Source organism: Crinia signifera, chromosome 12 (genome assembly GCF_055691185.1).
Source record: "Crinia signifera chromosome 12, ASM5569118v1, whole genome shotgun sequence".
NCBI lineage: Eukaryota > Metazoa > Chordata > Amphibia > Anura > Myobatrachidae > Crinia > Crinia signifera.
The window spans coordinates 19,920,015-19,941,679 of NC_139228.1; the positions used below are offsets into that span (position 1 = coordinate 19,920,015).

At 46.7% G+C, this 21,665-nt stretch overlaps 1 protein-coding gene across 2 annotated transcripts in view; it reads right to left on the minus strand.

Annotated features, from left to right (window-relative positions):
• Window positions 1-3,237: 3,237 nt before the first annotated feature.
• RPAP1 (RNA polymerase II associated protein 1) overlaps window positions 3,238-21,665 on the minus strand; it is a 59,137-nt gene continuing 40,709 nt past the window's right edge. For both annotated transcript variants that reach the window (XM_083167516.1, XM_083167517.1), the window contains exons 16-25: window positions 19,954-20,136; window positions 17,961-18,162; window positions 16,368-16,477; window positions 15,391-15,586; window positions 12,472-12,621; window positions 10,103-10,245; window positions 6,627-7,431; window positions 5,552-5,728; window positions 4,414-4,470; window positions 3,238-3,999 (exon numbers count right to left, since the gene is read on the minus strand). In XM_083167516.1, coding sequence (XP_083023642.1) covers window positions 3,853-3,999; window positions 4,414-4,470; window positions 5,552-5,728; window positions 6,627-7,431; window positions 10,103-10,245; window positions 12,472-12,621; window positions 15,391-15,586; window positions 16,368-16,477; window positions 17,961-18,162; window positions 19,954-20,136 — 2,170 coding nt within the window. In that variant the 3' untranslated portion in view covers window positions 3,238-3,852. The remainder of the gene's footprint in view (window positions 4,000-4,413; window positions 4,471-5,551; window positions 5,729-6,626; window positions 7,432-10,102; window positions 10,246-12,471; window positions 12,622-15,390; window positions 15,587-16,367; window positions 16,478-17,960; window positions 18,163-19,953; window positions 20,137-21,665) is intronic.

A 21,665-nucleotide genomic window follows, 5' to 3' on the forward strand; every position in this document is an offset into this window, starting at 1 on the left:
CCGTGCGGCAGGAACCGTACTGTGTGAAACAGCCCTTTCTCCCTCATGGAGAGGGTTAGGTAGGCAAGTATGCATTGGGTAGAAAGGCAGCAAGGTCGACATGGGCAAGGCCAACAGTCAAAATGTCGACATGGGGTTTTTCACAGTTTTTTGAGCCGACAGGCGGTATTTCATGCCCTACCATCCACTAGGGCGTGGTGGGAGAATAAAATCTCTGGTTGGGATGGGACGTGGGCTTCGGTGGAGACTGACAGTGGGATCCTCTGCTGACGGGCAGACGCTTCAACAGCAAGCCGGGTTGGTTGCGGGAGCAACCCTGCTTGCTAGCAGGGTTGAAATCATGGAAAATTTACCCGATAATTTGGCCCGAGAACCTTTCACACCAGCGCTAGTCCCGGGAATTTAGGCTGGTGTAAAAGGGGCATTACTCCACACGGACCTGATCTCAAATGTATCTGTCTGGTGGGAACAAAAACCTGGAAATGTATGGCAGCAAAAGGACAATCAAAAATTTGCTCCCAAACCCTGGAAAAAAAGACAATGGTCGGTCAGTAAGTTTATATCAATCTGCTATAGCAAATTTTTCCAAGTTCCATTGTTTTTGTCTGTTCTTCAGCATTTGGGTACAAATGTTGACTGTAATTTGCTCATACACATTTCCAGATTTTTGCTCCCACCAGACAGATTGGGCAGATTTGTGTGTATACTCAGCGTAAAGGTAGATGAGCGGCTTTCCCGGCGATGTTGCAGGAGTGCGCAGCAGCGCTCACCGCTAATCGCCGGGCCATACACACTGGGCGGCTTTCAGCTAAAACCTTCTGTTTTGAGCGACTTTCAGCTCAAAGTCACCCAGTGTGTATGGGCCTTTACGCCCCACATCTTGTGTCTGCCTATACTAATAAGATGCAGTCAAAGTACAAACATGGTCAAAATGCAGGCCTACATTTTAATGTCAAACACAAATTTTTCCTTGATTTTTTTTACTTTGAACCCGACTTACTTTACGATCCAAGTGCACATAGAGTTAGATTATAATAGTGTGCCGAGTGCAGCTGGGCACTGTGCCCGAAGCATGGCGAGCACAGCAAGCCATGCGAGGTGCCGCAGTACAATGATACAGTGCCCATGTCGACACACATACAAGACTATTACCGTGTCTGCCAATGTTTGTCTGCAATTTGAATGTGGGGAAATCCTGCTGTACAAGATGAGAAGAAAAGCTACAGTATGAACCTCAGGTACAGCTACAGCTGCTGTATAAAGGAGTGTGTAAAGCTCCTTATATGATTAGAGACAAAAAAAAAACAGAGGAATACAGCGCTTGGGTTTGTCCTGAAAAATGATTACCTACAATAGGCTATATAAAAACATTTATTACATTCAAAGCAATACATACAATAACATTTAGAGAATTCTCTAAAAAAAGTATAAGTATAAAAATGAAAAATGGGTAAAAATAGTGGATTAAAAATTGGTCATTATGTGCAAAGTTGCTCCAGTGTGAGAATAAATGGTTCGTGAGTAGTCACGTGGTTGTTATAGTTACCAACGATGATGGTCCACGTGATTAGAGGTAACTATAACAACCACGTGACTACTCACGAACCATTTATTTTCACACTGGAGCAACTTTGCACATAATGACCAATTTTTAATCCACTATTTTTACCCATTTTTCATTTTTATACTCCCTTTTTTTTAGAGAATTCTCTAAATGTTATTGTATGTTTTGCTTTGAATGTAATAAATGTTTTTATATAGCCTATTGTAGGTAATCATTTTTCAGGACAAACCCAAGCGCTGTATTCCTCTGTTTTTTTTTTTAAAATCCTGCTGTACCCATGCTAATAAGGCGAAAAAGTATAGCTGCGTTTATAACAACTGATTAAAAATGTCATATGTAAATATTCAGTTTTAATAATAATAATAAGCAAATTTACATAAATAAAAAGTGTACATACTAAATGAATCAATTAAAATATCTATAATTAGGTGCATTGGATTATTGCACGGATTGACGGGTGACTATATTGCAGTGCACCTAATTATAGACTTTTTAATTGATTCATTTTGTTATCAATACCCTCGCTGACCCATACTAATAGCAGGTAGACAGGGGAATATCTCTGGTATCAGACACTCATGTGTAGATGTATGAAGCAGGGAGGAGAAGTGAACCAGAGGACAAGTGGCCCATGGCAACCAATCAGCTGCTCTGTATAATTTTATATTATGTAAATTATAGATGTTACTTCAGTGCTGATTGGTTGCCATGGGCCACTTCTTCTAGGGCTCACTTCTCCTCCCTCTTGCTTGCCTACCTGACACTCTCCATGAGGGAGAAAATGCCCTGCTCCTGGGCTTCCCTGGTAATGTATGATTGCCATCACCTGTGGTGAAACACCTTTTTATCAATTACCTAGCTCCCGACAGGTGCTGGCAATCATACATTACCAGGGAAGTCCAGGAACAGAGCATTTTCTCCCTGAAGGAGAGGGTCAGGTAGGCAAGTATGCATCCCTTATCACTGCTTCATACATCTACCCCGTGTCTCCAAACGGCTGTTACTAAAGTGACATCACCGTGTCGCTGCCTCCTCGCTCTTCTGCATCCTACAGTATTAATATTTTGTTTGTAACGAGAAGGCGTATTCTTACGGGGTCGGGCTGTGGGAGGTTTAGGCACTGCAAGGAGGGTGTTAGGCTACGGGCAGACTACAGAATAGAAGTAGGCTGCTGTATTGGGGGGGGGGGGGGGGGGTATGGAATCACGACTGTGGATGCCGCCAATACCATGTATGTGCCGGCAACCAAGTGTGCTGCATTATGGGAGGTGTATCTGTATAGTGCGGCGCTTCTGCTGTTCCTTGTAAGCAGCGATGACGCTGTAGTCATGCTATCAGGTGCAAGTACTATAGAGTCATTTATGCAGTTTTTCACCATTTCCTGCACCCTGGGTAGCTCTTTATCCATAGTGGATTTTTCTCCAAAAACCTTAATTATATAAATATGTCTGTTTATTTTTTCCCTCACTATTTTATGATTTCACCCATTGGTCATATGTCTTGTGTTTTGTGGAATCATACCCCCCACCCCCCTTTTTACCAGCATGATAACTTGATGTATACCACAGGAGGAAATGGGTAACATACAGTACAGTACAGAAAGTGCAATAATATGCATTTGGTTTTAGGATGGATTTATCCTGATCCAGGAGAGAAAGAAATGACAAACAACGTAAAAATATATTTTTATTTTACATTAATTTTTGAGGCAAAAATATAGTTGCTGAAAGTACTAAACAAAATCATTCCCTAAAGTTTCCTGTACTCATTGCCAGCGAGCACACAGTGTAGGCATTGGATCTGTGGGCTGAAACATTGAGAGACTGCATCTGACAATAAAGTTATGAACCACTACCCTTACAGGCTGCATACTAGATCCCACAAAATGGCCGCCCCGTGACTAACTGACATAGTTGATTTCAGGTGAATTCTCTTGAATTGGAACTCTGTTTTCTGGGACTGGCCAGGCCAAGGACTGCGCCGTGAGGTACCGTTTCCTTGGCCTTGCAAGCCGCCCTGTGGCAGACAGCCTTAGTAAGGGTTAGACAGAGGAGCATCATGACCATTAAATTGCAATCACATCGCAGTTTAATGCAAACACACATGCAGGCAGGGGGTGGTATGCAGGCGGCGGCACCTAAGAATCCATAAGGATATAAAGATATTGTGGTCAGCGCTTCGGCCGCAGGAGCATCAGCACACAGGACAAAGTTCTCATCTTCTGCTCTACGTGCCTGAAACTAAGCAAGAAGCTGCGATGTCCTAGATCATGGTTCTAGGACATTTTGTTAGGACGCTCCTTCTGTCTGATGTTGCTTCTCCGTTACACTCTTCAGATACTTTAGCCTTAGAGGTGGGAGCACTTCATACAACTCAAAGCCCACCGGACTGTCACTTGATAGTTGTTTAAAGTATAGGAGATGTTTCTTCAAACCCTAAGAAGATAAAATGGAATCAGTATATATGTAAAAGCCTAATGACTCCTCACCTTTTAGAGGTGAAGTACCACCAGTGACCACCAGCAGCCACTCGACGTCCAAATTACTCCTTAACAGAAAGTGAAAGCAAAATGATGTTACAAAATTGCTGTGAAGGAGCTGTGAAGACAGAGCTTGGAGGTGGGAGCAGATAGGGACTAAGCTGTAATTTTGATGGGATTTTAACTAGTAAAAGATTAAATGTGACCAAAAATAATGCTATATCTGTGCTCCAGTAAATATAATCATCGTTACGTTATCGGTATCAAATTCTACAGGGATACAGTACTTGATATTAGCTCTAGGTTGGACCAACAGGTAATAATTGAGCTACAGAACACAGCATTGGGATATGTAGGGTCAGGAACATACCTCATCCACCAGGAAATGAGTCTTCCGGAGCATGCTCTTTCTTGCAGCGTCCACTTCCTACAAGAGAATAAAGTTGTGTCAAGTTAGCAACTGCTGAACCTTTAATAAAAGTCCTGTAAGATTTTAAAAGCAAACTAAAGATCCCATAATTGCACCAGCACTTTAAGACTTGTCAAATCAAAAATAGCATAGATAGTAAATATGGCATGGAAATATCCATATAAAATGCATCCGTCCCCTTGATCCCTGAAGAAAGCTTCACCCCGGAAAGAAATACGTGGAGCATTCTATCCCATCGAACCATACCACATACAGATGTATTCTGATTCATAGAGTGAACAATCCTGGCATCGGGATCCAGGGATTTGACCCCAAAATTGCCGGATTTAAATCCCGGGATTGGAGTTTCCACTCTTGTGATTTCAAGATTAGACCAAACATGCGCTGTCTAATGCCGGGAGGTGGCTGAGCACCGCCCACCTCCTGACCGTACCGCCCATCTCCCAGCCGCACCACCCATGTAAGCAAATATGCGGAGCAGCTCTGGGCGTTTTTTTTATTATTATTATTATTGGGGAATCCAATCCCGGGATCGAGTGGCACGGGGGCGGATGGCGGTGGGCACTGGGAACGCCCAGTATTTTATGGACATTCCCATGAAAACACTGGGTATTCCCATGGGTACACTGGCTGCCCGACGACTGCCGGTGGTGCACAGCTGACATCACATGACGTCATGTCAGTGTTCATTCTAGCACCCGCTATCTTTGAAAATCCATGCAGTTCCTGTTCCCTGCCTGGGGTGTCGCTGTCTGCTGTGGTGTTTCTAGCACAGGTCTGGTTTGCATATCAGTGCTGATATACAGACAACACTGTGCTAGAAGCACTATAGCAGACAGCGACACCTCAGGCAGGGAAGAGGAACTGCGTGGATTTTCTAGCGGGTGCTAGAATGAACACTACATAAGGAGATCAATTTTAAAGCACATTTTCTAAAGCACTCGCTTTTAAGTCTAAATTAATAATGTTTTCTGTATGGTTCCAATACATAACGCTACAAGGTTTCAATTGGCCTGTATAACAAATCATGTGGCGGAGCACTGCATTACAGCCAGTCACTTTATTACTTCTGTCCTACCTGAGCCACGCGGTCTTGGGAAAAGATGAAGCTGTTGACATGTGCCACGGCCACCACATAGAGAACCGGGCACCAGGTCTGACGCAGCGCTCCGGTTACTAACGTGCGGAAATAGAGGCGCAGGAGTTTCACGTTATCTTCAGGAGGGGTTGTGTACAGTGTGAGCGGGACGGGAAACTGGGAGGAGAAAGGAAACTCATGTAAACCAAACCTAACACATGATCACACAAAAACCATCCAGTGCAGATTATAGACATGGACTTGGACTTCAGATCCTCCACAGAGCGGCAGATGTACTAAACCTTGCAGAATAATAGTAAAAGAAGATAAAATACCAACCAATCAGCTCCTGTCGTTGTTCAAACGCAGTTAGCAGCTGATTGGCTGGCGCTTTTATCACTCTCCAAAGCCAAGTTGGTCTCCCACTCTTTATCTAGTTTAACAGGTTGGGGGGTAAGGTGTCTGTATTCTACTGTCCCTGCTTAAGGCCCCCATACACTAGTACGATATTGGCCATTTTCATCCAATTTTGAAGTATCGGGCTGAGAAATCGGGTGTAAAATGTGGTTTATCTCCGATCCGAAGCGCGGTCCTGTGTGCATCAGATCAGAGATCTCAAGGGCTGCACAAAAGATCTGTCGGATCCCACAGCCTTTGCCGCGATCGCATAAAATACTTTGGGGTGTATGCAGTCCCGGATCACGGCTGTCGGTCCCTCGCGACAGACGTGATCCTGGCCCGTTTGCGGATTGCTCAACAGCAAGTCGTCAGCCGATCGGCCAAAATAGAGCGTGTCTGCGTAAACGGCCACGGTTTGCCAATATACTGCCGGGATCACGACAATCCACGGCCGTTAGCGGCAGAACGGGCCCAACAGCTTTTAAAGGCGGGCTCCTTCTGCCTCTACAATGCTGTCGGTAAAGACAACATTGAATAGGGCCCCCGACGCTATTTTCCCCCATCATATAATACCGCATGCAAAAGCATGCGGTATTATAGGTCAACCCCAATATGGAGAGCTAATGTGTGTTGTATATTTGGGAAAAGTTACTGATCAATTCCTTTGAGACATTACCTCTTTCAGGGGCACAGAGAGGGATCTCAGACTGCTAACGTGTTCTCCAAATACAACCAGCCTCAGTTGGACGCTGAAACGTCTCTGTAGTGGGAGAAGAACGAATGTTCCAAATAAGGGATCGCCGAATGAAACAGCCTCAAACTGCTCCATAAGGTCCATGTAGAAGTCATAGAAAGAAGCAAGTCCAGGCAGAGGGACATCTAGATTTAGTGACTCCATGTATTTGGGCCTAGAGTACAGAACCACAAGAGCAGATGTGTATGCATGGACATGACCTTCTAAAAAGAGATCGCAGCCAGTAAGAAACACACAGGCCAAGCGGGTAAGCTTTGCAGCCGTGGGTATCATCTGCAAGGAGTCAGGACGCCAGGTCTCCAAAAGAACGATCCACTGCAGGTTCCGAGCAACCGTGTTCACCATGTCCAGGGGAAGAGAGTTTATGATACTACCCTTTGTCTCGGCATTGGTGACTTTATTGTAGAGGTTGAGGAGTGGAAGGAACGGCCAATCAGAGGGTAGAACTGGGCCTTTGGCTGCAGGTAGCATGGCAGACTGGATAAAACAAGTCCTCTCGTGATATACAAACTTAGACTGATTGAGGGTTTGCAGCATGTAGGCAAAGTGAGCCAAGTAGCAGGCTCGGATGGAAGGTAGATCTTTGAAGGCTTCCTCGAGCAGAGCACCACGGCTGAGGGAAACGGAATTCAGAGCTGCTGAACCAGGGGGTGTTGGTTTGGCTTCAGATGTGATGTTTAACTTGTCAGACAAATCAGCTGCTTGCGGACCACCTGCACTTCCCTCGCTGTGAAAAGGAGAAAGGTGACCAATCAAAACCAGCATGTCACCACTCAAATGCTACTCAAACTGGTACATATGACATCACATATGACATCACAGATTACGTAATGCAATAAGGAACGCTAAGCTTCAATAGCTTTGTTGCAGCTTTGTTAATACTGTTGAGTTACAGCCACTAATAAGACGTTGTGTAAGGTGGAGATAGCCTTTATCTATATGCCTTGGGAATGCAATAAAGTTACCAGCAAGGAATAAGATAAAAAAAATTACTTAAACTAAGTGGGTACACTAAGCAATATTACAAATGATATCGCTCATTTTGGCATTTCTGATTGATATCATTTGTAATATCTTCCAGTGTGTACACTCAATATCGTTAAATAATGCACGCTCCTGCAGGTTGTTAACAATGTCTTCCGTTGTCTGTACAGCCAGCAGGTTCAGTATTCAACCGACCCTCCTGCAACAGCTCACCAGGTTTTTGTAGCGACAGGGAAACAGCGTGTGCGGCTGCTAAAATAGCGAGGCTTGCAGCTAAATGCAGCGGGCTCCCTGCATTAGCCACGAGCCTCACTGTTTGGGGGAATCCTCTGACACCGAGGGTTCCCCCGGAACGTTGAATACGGTGAGCGCCGGTGCGGGGTTAAACAGCGAGGGATGCTTGTTTTCGCCAATCCCCGCCGTTTAACCACCTCACAGGCCGCATTGAATACCAATGCCTGGTGTTATGGTTCTGCTGTACTAGGCAGTAACGGGCGCAGTAGACACCACTTTATTTAAGGAATGTGCCATCTCCAGCCTGCACAGGTATAACTGACATGCACATAGCCAGACAGAGTATATATCAGCTGGGCTCAGAGATCCAGCCAAGATGTCAGAGTAGTGAACTCACTTCTGCGTTGACATTTCACAAACATTCTCTCTAATACGCTAAAAGACGACAGAGGAAACCTGCAGTAACGCAACACAATAACAGAAGACCTGGTGACATAGAATGCACTGAACATTTGCTGAAATGGAGAAAGTACAAGACGACGCTTAACAAAATAAACTGCATTAGAGTAACACTTTAATAGCACTGGACAGGAATCTGACATCATATATGGGATAATTACCCCCTTACTGTTAATTTCAATGTTAAAGGTCCATGATGAGCGTGGTTATTCAGGTGAGGCACACCTGGGAGGATTCCTAACACCATAGTAAGTAACAGTATTGGGGTGTGATTCTTTTTTCAATACTGAAGGATCCCTAAGAAATATAGATGGAACCGCACTCGTTAATTGCTGTTGCCCACGCGCCAATCACCTTGGCCCGCCGGTGACTCTGGCGCGCGTGCATCTCCGACACTTAAGTGCCCCATTCCCGGCAATGGATGCGCGAGTGTGTGAGATGCTCGCACGTCCACGTGCGCCATCCACCGGATAAGAGCGGCAATAAAGAGTGTGGCCTTCATCTGTACGGGGGTGCAGGCATTAGCACTTATGGTTAGTAATGATGACATCAGAAGTAAGGGAGAGATTTATCAAATCTTGGAGAGAGATTAAGGGGGCGATTCAGGTTGGTTTGCAAAGCACATTTATACCCCTTTAACACCAGCCTAAATTCCCGGATTGAGTCCGGGAACAACCCGGTACTAGCGCTGGTGTGAAAGGTTCCCGGGACAAATTACCGGGCTAATTTGCCGGCAATCCAACCCTGCTATGTAGCAGGGTTGTTCCCGGGTTCAACCCGGGGACCTGGCTGGTGTGAATGGGGTAGGGTATATTTACCCGGGTTGGTGGTCCTCGGTGTCCTGTCCTGCCGAGAATCCATGCAGGCGGCGGTGCAAATGACGGGACAGGCGGTGGATGATGATGACGCAGCTCTCTGGCGGCAGTGAGGGCACCGGAGAGCTGCGTCATCTTCATTTGCTGCCTGTCCCGTCATTTGTACCACCGCCTGTGTGGATCCCGGCCTGCACAGAGGACAAGCAACCGGGGTGAGTATTCTCCCCACCTCCGCCGCCATCCCGCCAACTGCCCGACGCCATCCCGCCGACTGCCCCCCTCCTCCCCACCTCTTGCCGGCTTCCTTCCCACCCCCTTAACACACCAGAAAATTCAGGGACTTTTCTGGTGTGAAAGGGTCCCAACCCGGGAATGTCCCTGCTTGTCCCGGGAATGTAATTCCCGGGTTTGTCTCTGCATTTCTGGTGTGAAAGGGGTATAAGTTTGCTAAAGGACAAAAACATTGATGCAATGCAGGTAGGGCAGATGTAACAGGTGCAGAGAGAGTTACATTTGGGTGGGGAGTGTACTTCAAACGGATATCTATATTGCAGTGTAAAAATAAAGCAGCCAGTATTTACCCTGCACAGAAACAAAATAACTCATCCAAATCTACCTCTATCTCTCTGCACAGGTTACATCTGCCCCACCTGCAGTGCAGCATGGTTATGTCCATTAGCAAACCAAATGTGTTTTGCGAATGAACCTGAATCCTAAGTACCAGTCATCTTCTTAGTGTCATTTTTCTATCTTCGCTTCTAAAATGACAGTTATTGGTTTCTCTCTCTCCGTGATTTGATAAATCTCCCCCTGCTTATTTACATGAGCAATTCCATATACTAGCCTCACGAGGTAGTACAACAAGGTAGCAAAAGTATAAACCAACATTACGCAGCAAGGACTTACGGCATAAAAGCAGGATTGAAAGTAAATGTAGAAATCATTTTATGAGCCAGATGCTCGCTGCCTGGGAGGAGTCTGCTCAGTAACGCCAGGGAGACCGCGTGGTAGAGTGATGCATGCTGGGAACGCTCTGGATACATCATTACCTACATGGGGTAAAAACAGTAGGAAAATCATAATAAAAGTTATGTGACTTTAGTTCTCCTTTCCCAAAGCAAAACAGTTATCCTGACACAATAATCATTCTTCATTGCATTTCTTGTGGCGATAACATTAGTGCAGCTAGGAATTAACTACATGGGTGAAATGTAATAGGATGAGAGATTCAGAAAGTGAGAGATTTGGTAAGACATCTCCAGTTTTGTTAAAGCAGCAATCATTTACACTGCAAAACCAGTGTGATTTTGCAGTGTAAATGATTGCCGCTTTTAAAAAACTGGAGATTTCTTAGCAAATCTCTCACTTTCTGAATCTCTCATCCTATTAAATCTCACCCACGCCTTACTATAACCTCAATGTTCCAGGTGTCTATAGGTTTGGGTAAAGTTAAGTCAGGCAAAACAAAATCCCAGCTAAGCCACGGCACGCACCGGTTTACTACGGGCTAATTGGATAGCCCCCTGACAAGCCAAGTACCCGCAGTCAGAAATCATGTGTAAAAGGATAGCTACCAACAAAAAAAGCATCCAAGCAGGTCTGTAAAATTAGTTTCAATCGCTACTCACATCATTTTGGCCTTTCGCATATAAAATACTGTATTTTACTTTTAGCTGATTTATATTCTGTAAACCACAGGTTCTCAAAGTCGGTCCTCAGAACCCCACACAGTGCATGATTTGCATGTCTCCCCACAGATTTAAGTGAAATAAATTAACGCCACTGTGGATCTTTTCAAATGTGTCACCTGTGCACCTGACGGGTGACCCGGAAAACGTGAACTGTGAGGGGCCCTGAGTACTGAGTACTGAGTTTACGAACCACTGCTGTAAACCATATTCGTGTTCATTCTAGCACCCTGCATCTTTTAGAACCTGTTCAATTATTATTCCCTGCTGTGGTGTTTCTGGCACAGTGAGGTCTGTATTTCAGCACTTATATACAGACCACACTGTGCTAGAAACACCGCAGCGTGTGACGCCCCAGGCTATAACGAGATTTGCATTTCCCATGATTCCATATGTGAGGATATCATCCCTATTTTTGGGTTGGAGAAGCAATGCTAGTCTTATAGCAGATTGTTCCTATGGAAAGATTCCTAGCCCACATCATCCTAACCTTATTGGCTGCTTTGTATGAATACTATATTACAGGGAACACACGTGTAATGTTTTCATGTCCACCACTGGAAAAATATAGGGTACTTCTTTACTTTCACGGCGCCACTAGATTAGGACAGATAGAAAATCGCGGTTATCGCGGGCATTGAATGCACTAAAAAATCGGGTGCGACGCGATGCCCGCGATTTCCCATAGGGACCAATGTTAAATTTCTCAATGGACACGATTTTCTGTTCAATGCCTCAATTGACACGATTTTTCCATAGGAAACAATGTTAAATGGCCCACAGAGGCCAAATAGGCACCCTCAAGTTGTTAACGCCACCCCACGATCAACGTCAACCCGAAGCGTGGCGAGCGCAGCGAGCCCGCGAGGGGCGGCGGTACGCGTCCTCCGACCTTTTCATGCCCTACTATCCACTAGGGCGTGGAGTGAGAATAGAATAGTGTGGCGAGCGCAGCGAGCCCGCAGCGTGGCGAGCGCAGCGAGCCCCGCGAGGGGACGCGGTTACCTGTGAAGCCCGCGAAGGGACGCGTTTACCTGTGAAGGTATCCGCGTCCCCTCGCGGGGCTCGCTGCGCTCGCCACACTTCGGGCTCGGTGGCTCGCTGCGCTCGCCACACTATTCTATTCTCACTCCACGCCCTAGTGGATAGTAGGGCATGAAAAGGTCGGAGGACGCGTACCGCCGCCCCTCGCGGGCTCGCTGCGCTCGCCACGCTTCGGGTTGACGTTGATCGTGGGGTGGCGTTAACAATTGTGGGGGCCATTTCACACTTGAGGGTGCCTATTTGGCCTCTGTGGGCCATTTAACATTGTTTCCTATGGAAAAATCGTGTCAATTGAGGCATTGAACAGAAAATCGTGTCCATTGAGAAATTTAACATTGGTCCCTATGGGAAATCGCGGGCATCGCGTCGCACCCGATTTTTTAGTGCATTCAATGCCCGCGATGACCGCGATTTCTAGTGGCGCCGTGAAAGTAAAGAAGTACCAAATATAGCATGCAGAAGAAACTGGGGCAGTAAAAGAAGTCACAGATAATAATTGCGTACAGAAAATCATTTATGAGCGAATGATAGGAAGATATTTACCAGTTTATATACCAGAGATAATACAAAATACTGAAAGTGATACTCGTGGCGCAGGAGCCAGCTGGAAGACGGAGTCGCCGGTGGAGTTGGACATTCACAAACCTTCAGTAAGTAATTCTGAAGACCTTTGTATTCCAGGATAAAGGAGAACTACACAGGAAGCACAAAGGACAGACGTGGTTATTCTAACACTAGAAACTGTCGTTCCCTGCTTCATGATGTAACCATTGCTGCACAGAGACCATGTGACCAGGGATCCGATATGTAATGCCGGCGGTCGGAATCCCGACCGCCGAAATCCCGACATGGGGGGGACGTGGAGCGTCGCCACGCAGCGGGCCCGGTGCCTCGCTACGCTCGGCACGCTATTTTATTCTCCCTCTATGGGTGTCGTGGACACCCACAGAGGGAGAAAGTTTCGGGATTTCGGCGGTCGGGATTCCAGTGTCGGGATTCCGACCGCCGGGATCCCGACCGCCGGCAAATTGACTGCATCCCGTGACCAGTCCCTGTCCTATTGCACCAGGCATTCCCAACAATGGTCCTCGCGGCAAATCAACAGGGCAGGTGTTAGTGATATCCAGGCTTCAGCACAGATAGTTACATCAAAATAAGTCATGTACTAATATAAGTCACCTGTGTTCAAGCCTGGATATCACTCAAATCTGCACTGTTGGTGCGCCTTGAGGGCCGAGGTAGGTCAACACAAGCATTAGGTCCACAATCAAAAGGTCGACATGGGTTTTTCACCTTTTTTGTCCTGAATGTCGACATTTACATCGTATCGGTGCACTGCGTCCACTCGCATGACTCGCTATGCTCGACACACTATTCCAGGGGTGTCCAAACTTTTCGCGACGAGGGCCAGATTTGATGAGGTAAAAATGTGGGGGGCCGACCATTCAGCCTGACATTCTTTGAATCATTAATCACATCAGAATGATCCCCCACTCTGCCCCCATTTACTCTATGTCCCCCAGCCTGCCCCTCCTTCACTGTATGTCCCCCATTCACTGTATGTTCCCCACTCTGCACCCATTCACTCTGTCCCACCGCCTGACCACCTTCTCTTAATGTCCATCAGTGCCGCCATTCATTGTATGTCCCCAAGCCCGACCCTCCTTCACTGTATGACTCCCATTCACTATGTACTCCACTCTGCCCCCATTCACTGTATGTCCCCCAGCCTGCCCCTGCTCCCCCTTCTCTGAATGGCCATCATGGCCCAATTCTCTGAATGGCCATCATGGCCCAATTCACTGTATGTCCCCCAGCCTGACCCTCCTTCACTGTATGTCCCAACCCTGCCCCCTCCCTTCTCTGTATTTTTCCCAGCCCCTTGTGTGAGTCAGAGGACAGAGAGGCAAAGCAGGCACTGCAAGGACAGGAGATGCTTGGGCTTCCGCCGCTGCCCTCCTCCACTCTGCATGTTACGGGAGCAAGCTTCCCCCTTGCTGCACCCCCCCCCCCCCCCAAACACTGCTGTTACTGTTATTGTGGAGTAGGGTGATATACGATTGCAGCAGCAGGGGTAGGACGCCAAACACATCTGACTGTGGCAGCTGGCACCTCCTCACTGCAGCAGACAGCAAGGTAAAGGCGCGCTCGCCAGGGCCCCACCTTTAGTGTCCTGTGCTGTGCTTCCCACATCTAATGCTCTGCCCGCTTCCAGTTGGAGGCTGCGGGCCACTTGAAATGACAGCACGGGCCGCAATTGGCCCCCGGGCCTGACTTTGGGCATGCCTGCACTATTCTATTCACCCTTCATGCCCTAGTGGATGGTAGGGCATGAAATACCGCATGTCGGCTTACGTCAGCTCACACACACAAAAAAAAAAACTTAGACCTTGCCGTTGTCGACCTTCCATCCATTTCGACCTTCAGTGGTCGAACCAATGATCGTATACATTGCACATTACAGTATAAATTCTGCACCAACATACAGCACACACACATCCAGGGCTATTTTTCAGCAGGCTCCAGCAGGAACTGAGGCCCTTATTCTAGTTCACTTTTTCTGACAAAATATTTCTTAGATGGACAAAACCATGTGCACTGCAGGTGAGGCAGGTGTTACTTGTGCAGAGATAATTAGATTTGGGTGGGGTTTTACACCAGGACGATGGTACACACCAGGACGACCCGCTCACGATGCACATCGTGAGCGGGTCGTCAGTGTCTCGTCCGACCCGCTCACGGTGACGCGGGGGGGCACGACCCGCTCACGATGTGCACCGTGAGCGGGTCCGATCCGATGGCGACCCGCACCCGGCTGTATGGTCGTCATTGAGATCCTACCTGCAGCAGGTAGGATCTCACTAACGACCGACCGACCCGCGGGACCACGCATCGGATCGGTATCGGTCCACAGCAGGTCAGAAAAGGGCCCAATCAGCACACAATCTACATCCAATTGATCGGAATTGGATCAAGATTGTGGGGATCAGGCCCTAGTTGTCCTGGTGTGTACCCAGCATTAGACTTGCACTATATGGCTTGTGAGAATTCTATTCTTATGATCTCCTCAGCCACTGTCAGTGTTGGAAAGCATTTCTAAACACGTCAAGACCCCCGGACAACATTGCTGTGTGACCAAGGGTCCTCTTTATGATACAATGCGACCTGGGCGGGATCTTACCACCCAGAATCCCATTGTAATATGCGATCCTATCGGTGGCATGCATGAATCTGCAGACTGTACTGCCAGCTGCCGGGGGAGCTGTACGTGGCTTCCAAGGGAACCCTCTGCCCGGCCAGCAGTGCGATGTGTATGAGTTATCACCATTTTAAGATGGCGGTAGCTGTGGTGACCAATATCTGCAATGCGATGCATTGATGTGAAGTATTTTATCTTCGTGTTCCTGCAGCAGAATCATTATCCCCATGTGTCTCTCGCACCGTAGTGCTGGCAGAACTCACCTTGCTGACCAGCCCCTTGTGGAGGTGACTGATGTTGCAGATAAGGTTCAGCACAGCGGTCAAGAAGGGAAAAGGAGACTGTTTGCCAGCTAGGCTGAGAGCAGGTTTCCCCCCTGCACAGCCCAGAGTCACAATACTGTGGACAGACTCAGGTAGCGGGGAGCAGGAAAGCGGGTTACACACCGCGGAGCAGGATCTGCCGGCACAAGATTCGGACAAGGAGAATCAGATAAGGACAATTCTATTTGATAAAGGCACATTATTACATGACAGATGTGTGACAGCAGGTACAAACACAGGAGGGAAATGCACAAATACAGTGCTAGTGAAACAAGACACTAGAAAATCTGATGCTGTATAAATAGATTTGTATTTGCAACTTACGAAATCCATCTATGACCAGGCCCTGCTTACTTGCTAAACAAGAGTATCTACAGATGTGTCCACATACAGCTATCCTCCATGCGATATGAGTCATCTTACACATGAGCACTGTGAGACTGACACCTGGCGGGTTTGTTTTTTTTAGATTTTTTTCCATTAAAAAAAGCATCTTATTTGCAAAATGGAGTGAATCGGACACACAAGCAGCTTCTGCCGACTCAAATATGTGGCACACCTACACCTGTGGGCAACTGCGACTGCATCGATATAAGAAACGGAATGTTACAGAGTTTTCCTGGAAAACACTGTAACATAGCATTACGTATTCAGATAAAGCCTCAGTCACACGCTGAATATAATTTTAATCAGCAGAAGCTGCGTGTGCGTCCCATTCACTTCGCTTTGCAAATAAGATGCTATGAAAAAAAGAAGCACAGCGCTAACATTTCCCACCATGCTGGGCTTTTTAATATTAAAGATTGGTGTTGTGTATAGAGACGGAGGACACTGATGACACAAGAGTTGATCACCGACCACACCCCGTCTTATCTTACCTTACATATTAATATAAACCAAACACAGGGAAGTTATACCTGAGCAGGTCCCACATGGGCTGTACAGCGGTATGGTGCAAGAACGGCAGGAGAACACTGTCTGTCAGTCTCTCCGCTTCCTCATTACATAGCACAGCATTCAGCGAGGGCTACAGAGAAAGGAACACATGGTTATTGTGCTGGGCAGCTTGTTGAACTGGAGCACTGCGATTGCAGGCGTCCTGCTACATCAAGTCAGGAAAGGTCTCCTAGTAAACGGCAACTCATATGAATTGCAATACACTTTCATCCGCAAAGTGACGGCAGACAAATGGTTATACTCTATTCTGCCATTAAAAAAGTGTATGTTGGTTTCTGCCAAGAAATTGTTAATGCTGCATTTTCATTTATTAAAAAAGATAGAAAAGGATTGTACTGTTGACAGCTACTGTTGACAGCTATCAAACTAAATCGTTACCCATGTGTGCGCTCCTGTGAGTTGCTATTGACCCCCTCTTTTCATCTGTAAAATCATGACTACCTGGGGTATTTAATCCCGGCATCTATTTCCGCCCAACGGAAATAGTGGCACTCGCCTATTCAATGCTGCCGTTACAGACAGTATTGAAGGCAGTTTTCAGACAAAACAGATCCGACTTTAAAACAAGTCGGATCTGTTTGGTCGGAAACGGCTGTGGAGTGTGGTATTCACGGTCGTTTTTCGACAATCCTCTGACATTCCGACACTCGACAGCCAGATCACTGAATTCCGGCTGCCGAGTTACAGTCGAGTGGAATGAAAACGGGGCTTTCACCGCAGAAGTGGTGAAGACAGATGGATTGGCAGCTAGTTCGATGACGCAGCTTGTTTTCCCAAAAAGTCAGCCCTCCAATTGAATTTGAAAAGCGTTGAAAAATACCGAATTGAATGCCCCCTCGGCTTTTACACTGACACTGACACTCTGCTAAGATAATGCTCAGAATTATGGAGGATAACTTTAACTTTACTTTCGATTAAACATTGTTCTACCATATGGGATGGATGTATTCTGCACATTATTTCTATGTGTATTTGCAATTACAAAGCCAGAGAACTAGGAAAGTGTTCCGACATACAGATGCCAAAGTGACAATGGTATCAACCTGTTCAATGTAGATTCCGTTCTTCTGACTGGCAGAACATATTGCTAAAGATGAAAAAAAAAAAGACGGGCGCCGATAGTCGGAAACTGCAGCGGATTCTACAATCCAGTGGCTGTTTCCGACAATACAGATTTTCCTCCATAGGCAGGCAAACCTATTGCAGGCGAGTGCCAACCGAGATTGAATATGGTCGTCCGCTATTTCCGCCCGGGGAAAATAGCGGCCAGGATTGAATACCCCCCCCCCATAATAACAAACATTAACAAAGAGAAACTGGTACGTTAAAACTAGAAAATAATTTTTTCTCCCTGATCGGTCATGCCAAAAACAAGTAGAAAGCAGAACAAGCTTGGACAATGTGAACAATATGCGCCCTGGACTGCAGACATTAGAGCCCATTCTTACAGATCATAAACTAGACCTAAGAAGAACAATTACTTGGGAAATATATGTACTGAAATAAAACAGTCTGAAAGCTAATTTATGATAAAACTAAATCTTTAGGCTCACCTGATGGCCGGCAGCCCGGTAGTAAGATGCCACAAAGTTGATGCATGTAGTGGTGAGCGGTAGTAGAAGGTCCCACGTGCTGGGTTGGGAGACCTCTTGTAGACATGTTCTCAGGGATCCTTCCACTAAAGGCAGCAGTCCCGCGACATTAGCCCAGGAGACTGGAGGTGGGGGCACCTGAGGTTCTGCGTCTACAGGTGTGCTGTAACCCACACAAGAGGTGCGATCATTATCATCAGGCACCTACCATATTGCTACATGGTGTTGTGACAATCAACATTTCTGTTCATTTTACTTGTAGTGAGTTGTTTTGATCATCTTGCAGTTCTCCCTACTTGTAGAAGCCTTTGTGTGTGATCGGCATATAATCTATACACCATCAGCTGCCAGAGGTGGGTGCACACTTGAGGAGGTGTGTAACCAGCAGCTGTAAGTGCATACACACTAGACGATGCCAGCCGTGTGCCACTTTTTGAAATTAACAGCTTGGTGTGTTGTACTATGTTCTTATCCACATCACTACTTCCGTTTCAGCGGATCTGATTTTGGTGTTAGATTTCCAGCCTTTTAAACACTACATTTACTGACTAACAGTCACTAACATACATCCAACCTGATTCAGGCTTGCTTGGAAGTTTCGATGGTGGGAGGGTCTGCGCATGCGCGTATTTGAACACGTGGGACCCCTGTGTGAACGCCTTTGGCGAGTATCACACTCAGCAAGGCATTGCCACAGGTAGGGGAGGTAGGAGGGCGCACAGGGGGCGGTAGCGTTCCCCTGGGTATGCAGGTGGGTCAATGCCTACTGGGGGCGGGCGGCTGACGTCGATCTGCAGAGGAAATAAATGTTAGTTCAGACTTACTTTTATTTCCGAAAGCATGCGCCGGCATGCAAGTGGATGTGTTCTCAGACACATCCCCTGGCATGTTACCAAGGGGATGCAGGTGGCGAGTGGTGGGGGGGTATGGGGGGAGCATCGTCGGGACAGCAGCTTTGTCCTGCCCCCCTGGGGCTGCTGGTCTTGGCTGTTTGCGGTAGCTCAGGAGCGCTCGAGTGTTTGGGCATTCCTGTGTTTGGATGCCTGAACACACAAACAGCCGAGCACGGCCCAACCTCCCCGAATGGCCCTGATACTACCTGAGCGGCTCTGATCCTCCTCCAGCGGCGATGGGGAGGATAGGCAATGGGGGATGTGACAGGGGGAGGATCCAGGGGTTGTGACGGGGGGGGAATCAGCGACAGGGAGTATGGTGGTGCGCCAGTGGTTCACTGCTGGAGGCTGGCGCACCTTTCTTTCTATTTCTCCATTTCGGGAGAGCCCACTCCTGCAAGGTAGTTCAGCCCATTTCTGGCCGTACCATCAAAGGGGTTAAAGGTCTATAAGGGCCATTGGGGCAGATGTATTAAGCTTTAACAAGAGATAAATCCAAGGGTGATAAGGAGAGCTAAACGTCCAGCCAATCACCTGCTAACTGCCATGTTATAGGCTGTGTTTGAAAAAAGTCAGTAAGGAGCTGATTGGCTGGATGTTTATCTCTCCTTATCACCCTTGCATTTATCTCTTGTTAAGGCTTAATACATCTGCCCCATTAAATGTAAAACATTTTCACTTTACAAAACTGTTGAGAATTGCATAAGCATAAACTTTCGCCCGTCCGTCAGACAGGCATTAAGACTAGTGGATAATAAAAGGAAGCAGATTAAACATAAGTTGACAGACTAAGGGGTCAATCCTATTAGATGCAATGAGTTTGGGAGTGCGAATCATGGCGGCAGTTGGAGCACTTTGCAGTGGCTGTAAGTACCACAAAAGCAATTCGCAAATTCGCGAAGGATTCGAGATCAGGCATCAGTGCCGGCCTTTAAATGCCGTGGCAACGGCACATGGAACTCTACACATTTAATAGCACTGACCCTTAGTGTAAGGGATATTTAAACAGTGTACAGAGGTCACATAGCTGTAGATACTGTGTATCATACTTATTACAGTACCTGTGGAGCTGGGCCTCTAGCTCTGCAGTGCAGCCTGCGGTCTGAGTCACATGACTAAGCAGAGTGATCACCGCGGACGCTCGCTGGATGGAGAGAGCTGCAGGGGGACCACTTCCTTCTCCACAGGAGGCAATCAGCGTGGGTAGGGACTGTAGGATTCCCACAAGGACAGGGTACAGATCACTGTGTGTAAAACAAAAACACTAACCACATAAGATCCACATCTTATACATCTGAATAATTGTAACAGAAAATAAAGAATTCATTATATATATATACACTTTATGGGGTTATATTAAAGATGGGATATTGCCCATAGCAACCAATCAGATTCTATCTATTATCTTCTAGAAGGTGCTAAATAAGAAGTAGAATCTAATTGGTTGGTATGGGCAACATCTCATCGTCAGCAGAACTCCCATCTCAGTAAATGTATCCCTATAGGTGGTCTAACATGACGGGAGATTGTTGGGTGATATTCAATTGATCTATTTCTTCTATCACATCGCCCTTACTATGGTCAGATTTAGCCGCGCACTTGGGCATTTCGGCTCACCACCCCAGGGGATAGCGGACTGAATGCTGGTGAAAAACTATTGAATACCGCCCAGAAAATAATAATGCTTAACAATTTTATTCTAGGTTTGGACACAAAGGGTGCAATGTAATGCACCCCTGTGCTTGATGCCAGCCGACCGCAGGCATTTTTTAAAGGGCCAATCACGTACAAGGCAAAACCATGCCTTTTAAGTTATTGCCCCTTTAAAAAAAAAACCTGCACTGCCACCGAACTCCGGCAGCATGCACATAAAATAATTTGTCTTTATGCAGCGCGAGTCAGACCACAACAAGGGATGCTACAGTTTGATGGTGTAGAAAAATAAAACCTCAATCTTTTTGCTTCCGCAAGGGGCTGCCCATGTATTCAGACAGATTTCCATCCAATTATTTCAAGATAAGACAATACTTCAGTATTATAAACAATGTGACTAACAACAGTGTTTTACCCGCACTCACTTTGTGCAAAAATATATATTTTCTTTGTTTTATTTTTTTTCTTATTTATATATCGGTGACGTAAAGTACAACACCTGGTTTCCTTTTGTTCGTTTTTAGAAGATCGTTTAAAGAAACAGCTGTAGTACAATGTTATAGTTTATCACAAAGGTGCTTGATGGGTTGAGGTCAGGGCTCTGTGTGGTCTGGTCAAGTTCTTCCACACTGAATTCACCAAACCATGTTTTTATAGTCCTTGCTTTGTGCACTGGGGCATAGTTTCCACAAAGTTGGAAGCAGATCATTGTCCAAATGTCTTGGTATGCTGAAGCATTAAGACAGTCCTTCATAAGGGGTCTAGCCCAAACCCTGAAAAACAGCCCCATACCATTATCCCTCCTCCACCAAACTACACAGTTGGCATAATGCAGTCAGGCCGGTAATATTCTCCCTGCATCAGTCAAACCCAGACCATCTGGCTGCCAGACAGAGGGCGGTATTCAATGTGAAGACCGGCGAGGTGCAGCGAATCCTGTTTAGGATTCGCTGCACATTCGCCACGTTCCGGAGCCTCGCCGGCTCCGGTATTCAACGAGTCAGGGGCTCGCTTCCCCTGACCGGCGAATATGAGCTCCTGCGGCGAACGCCGCAGGGAGCCTGAGGACGGTGGCAGGCAGGGAGATGGAAGTCTCTCTGCCTGCCCCAGAGCGTATGTG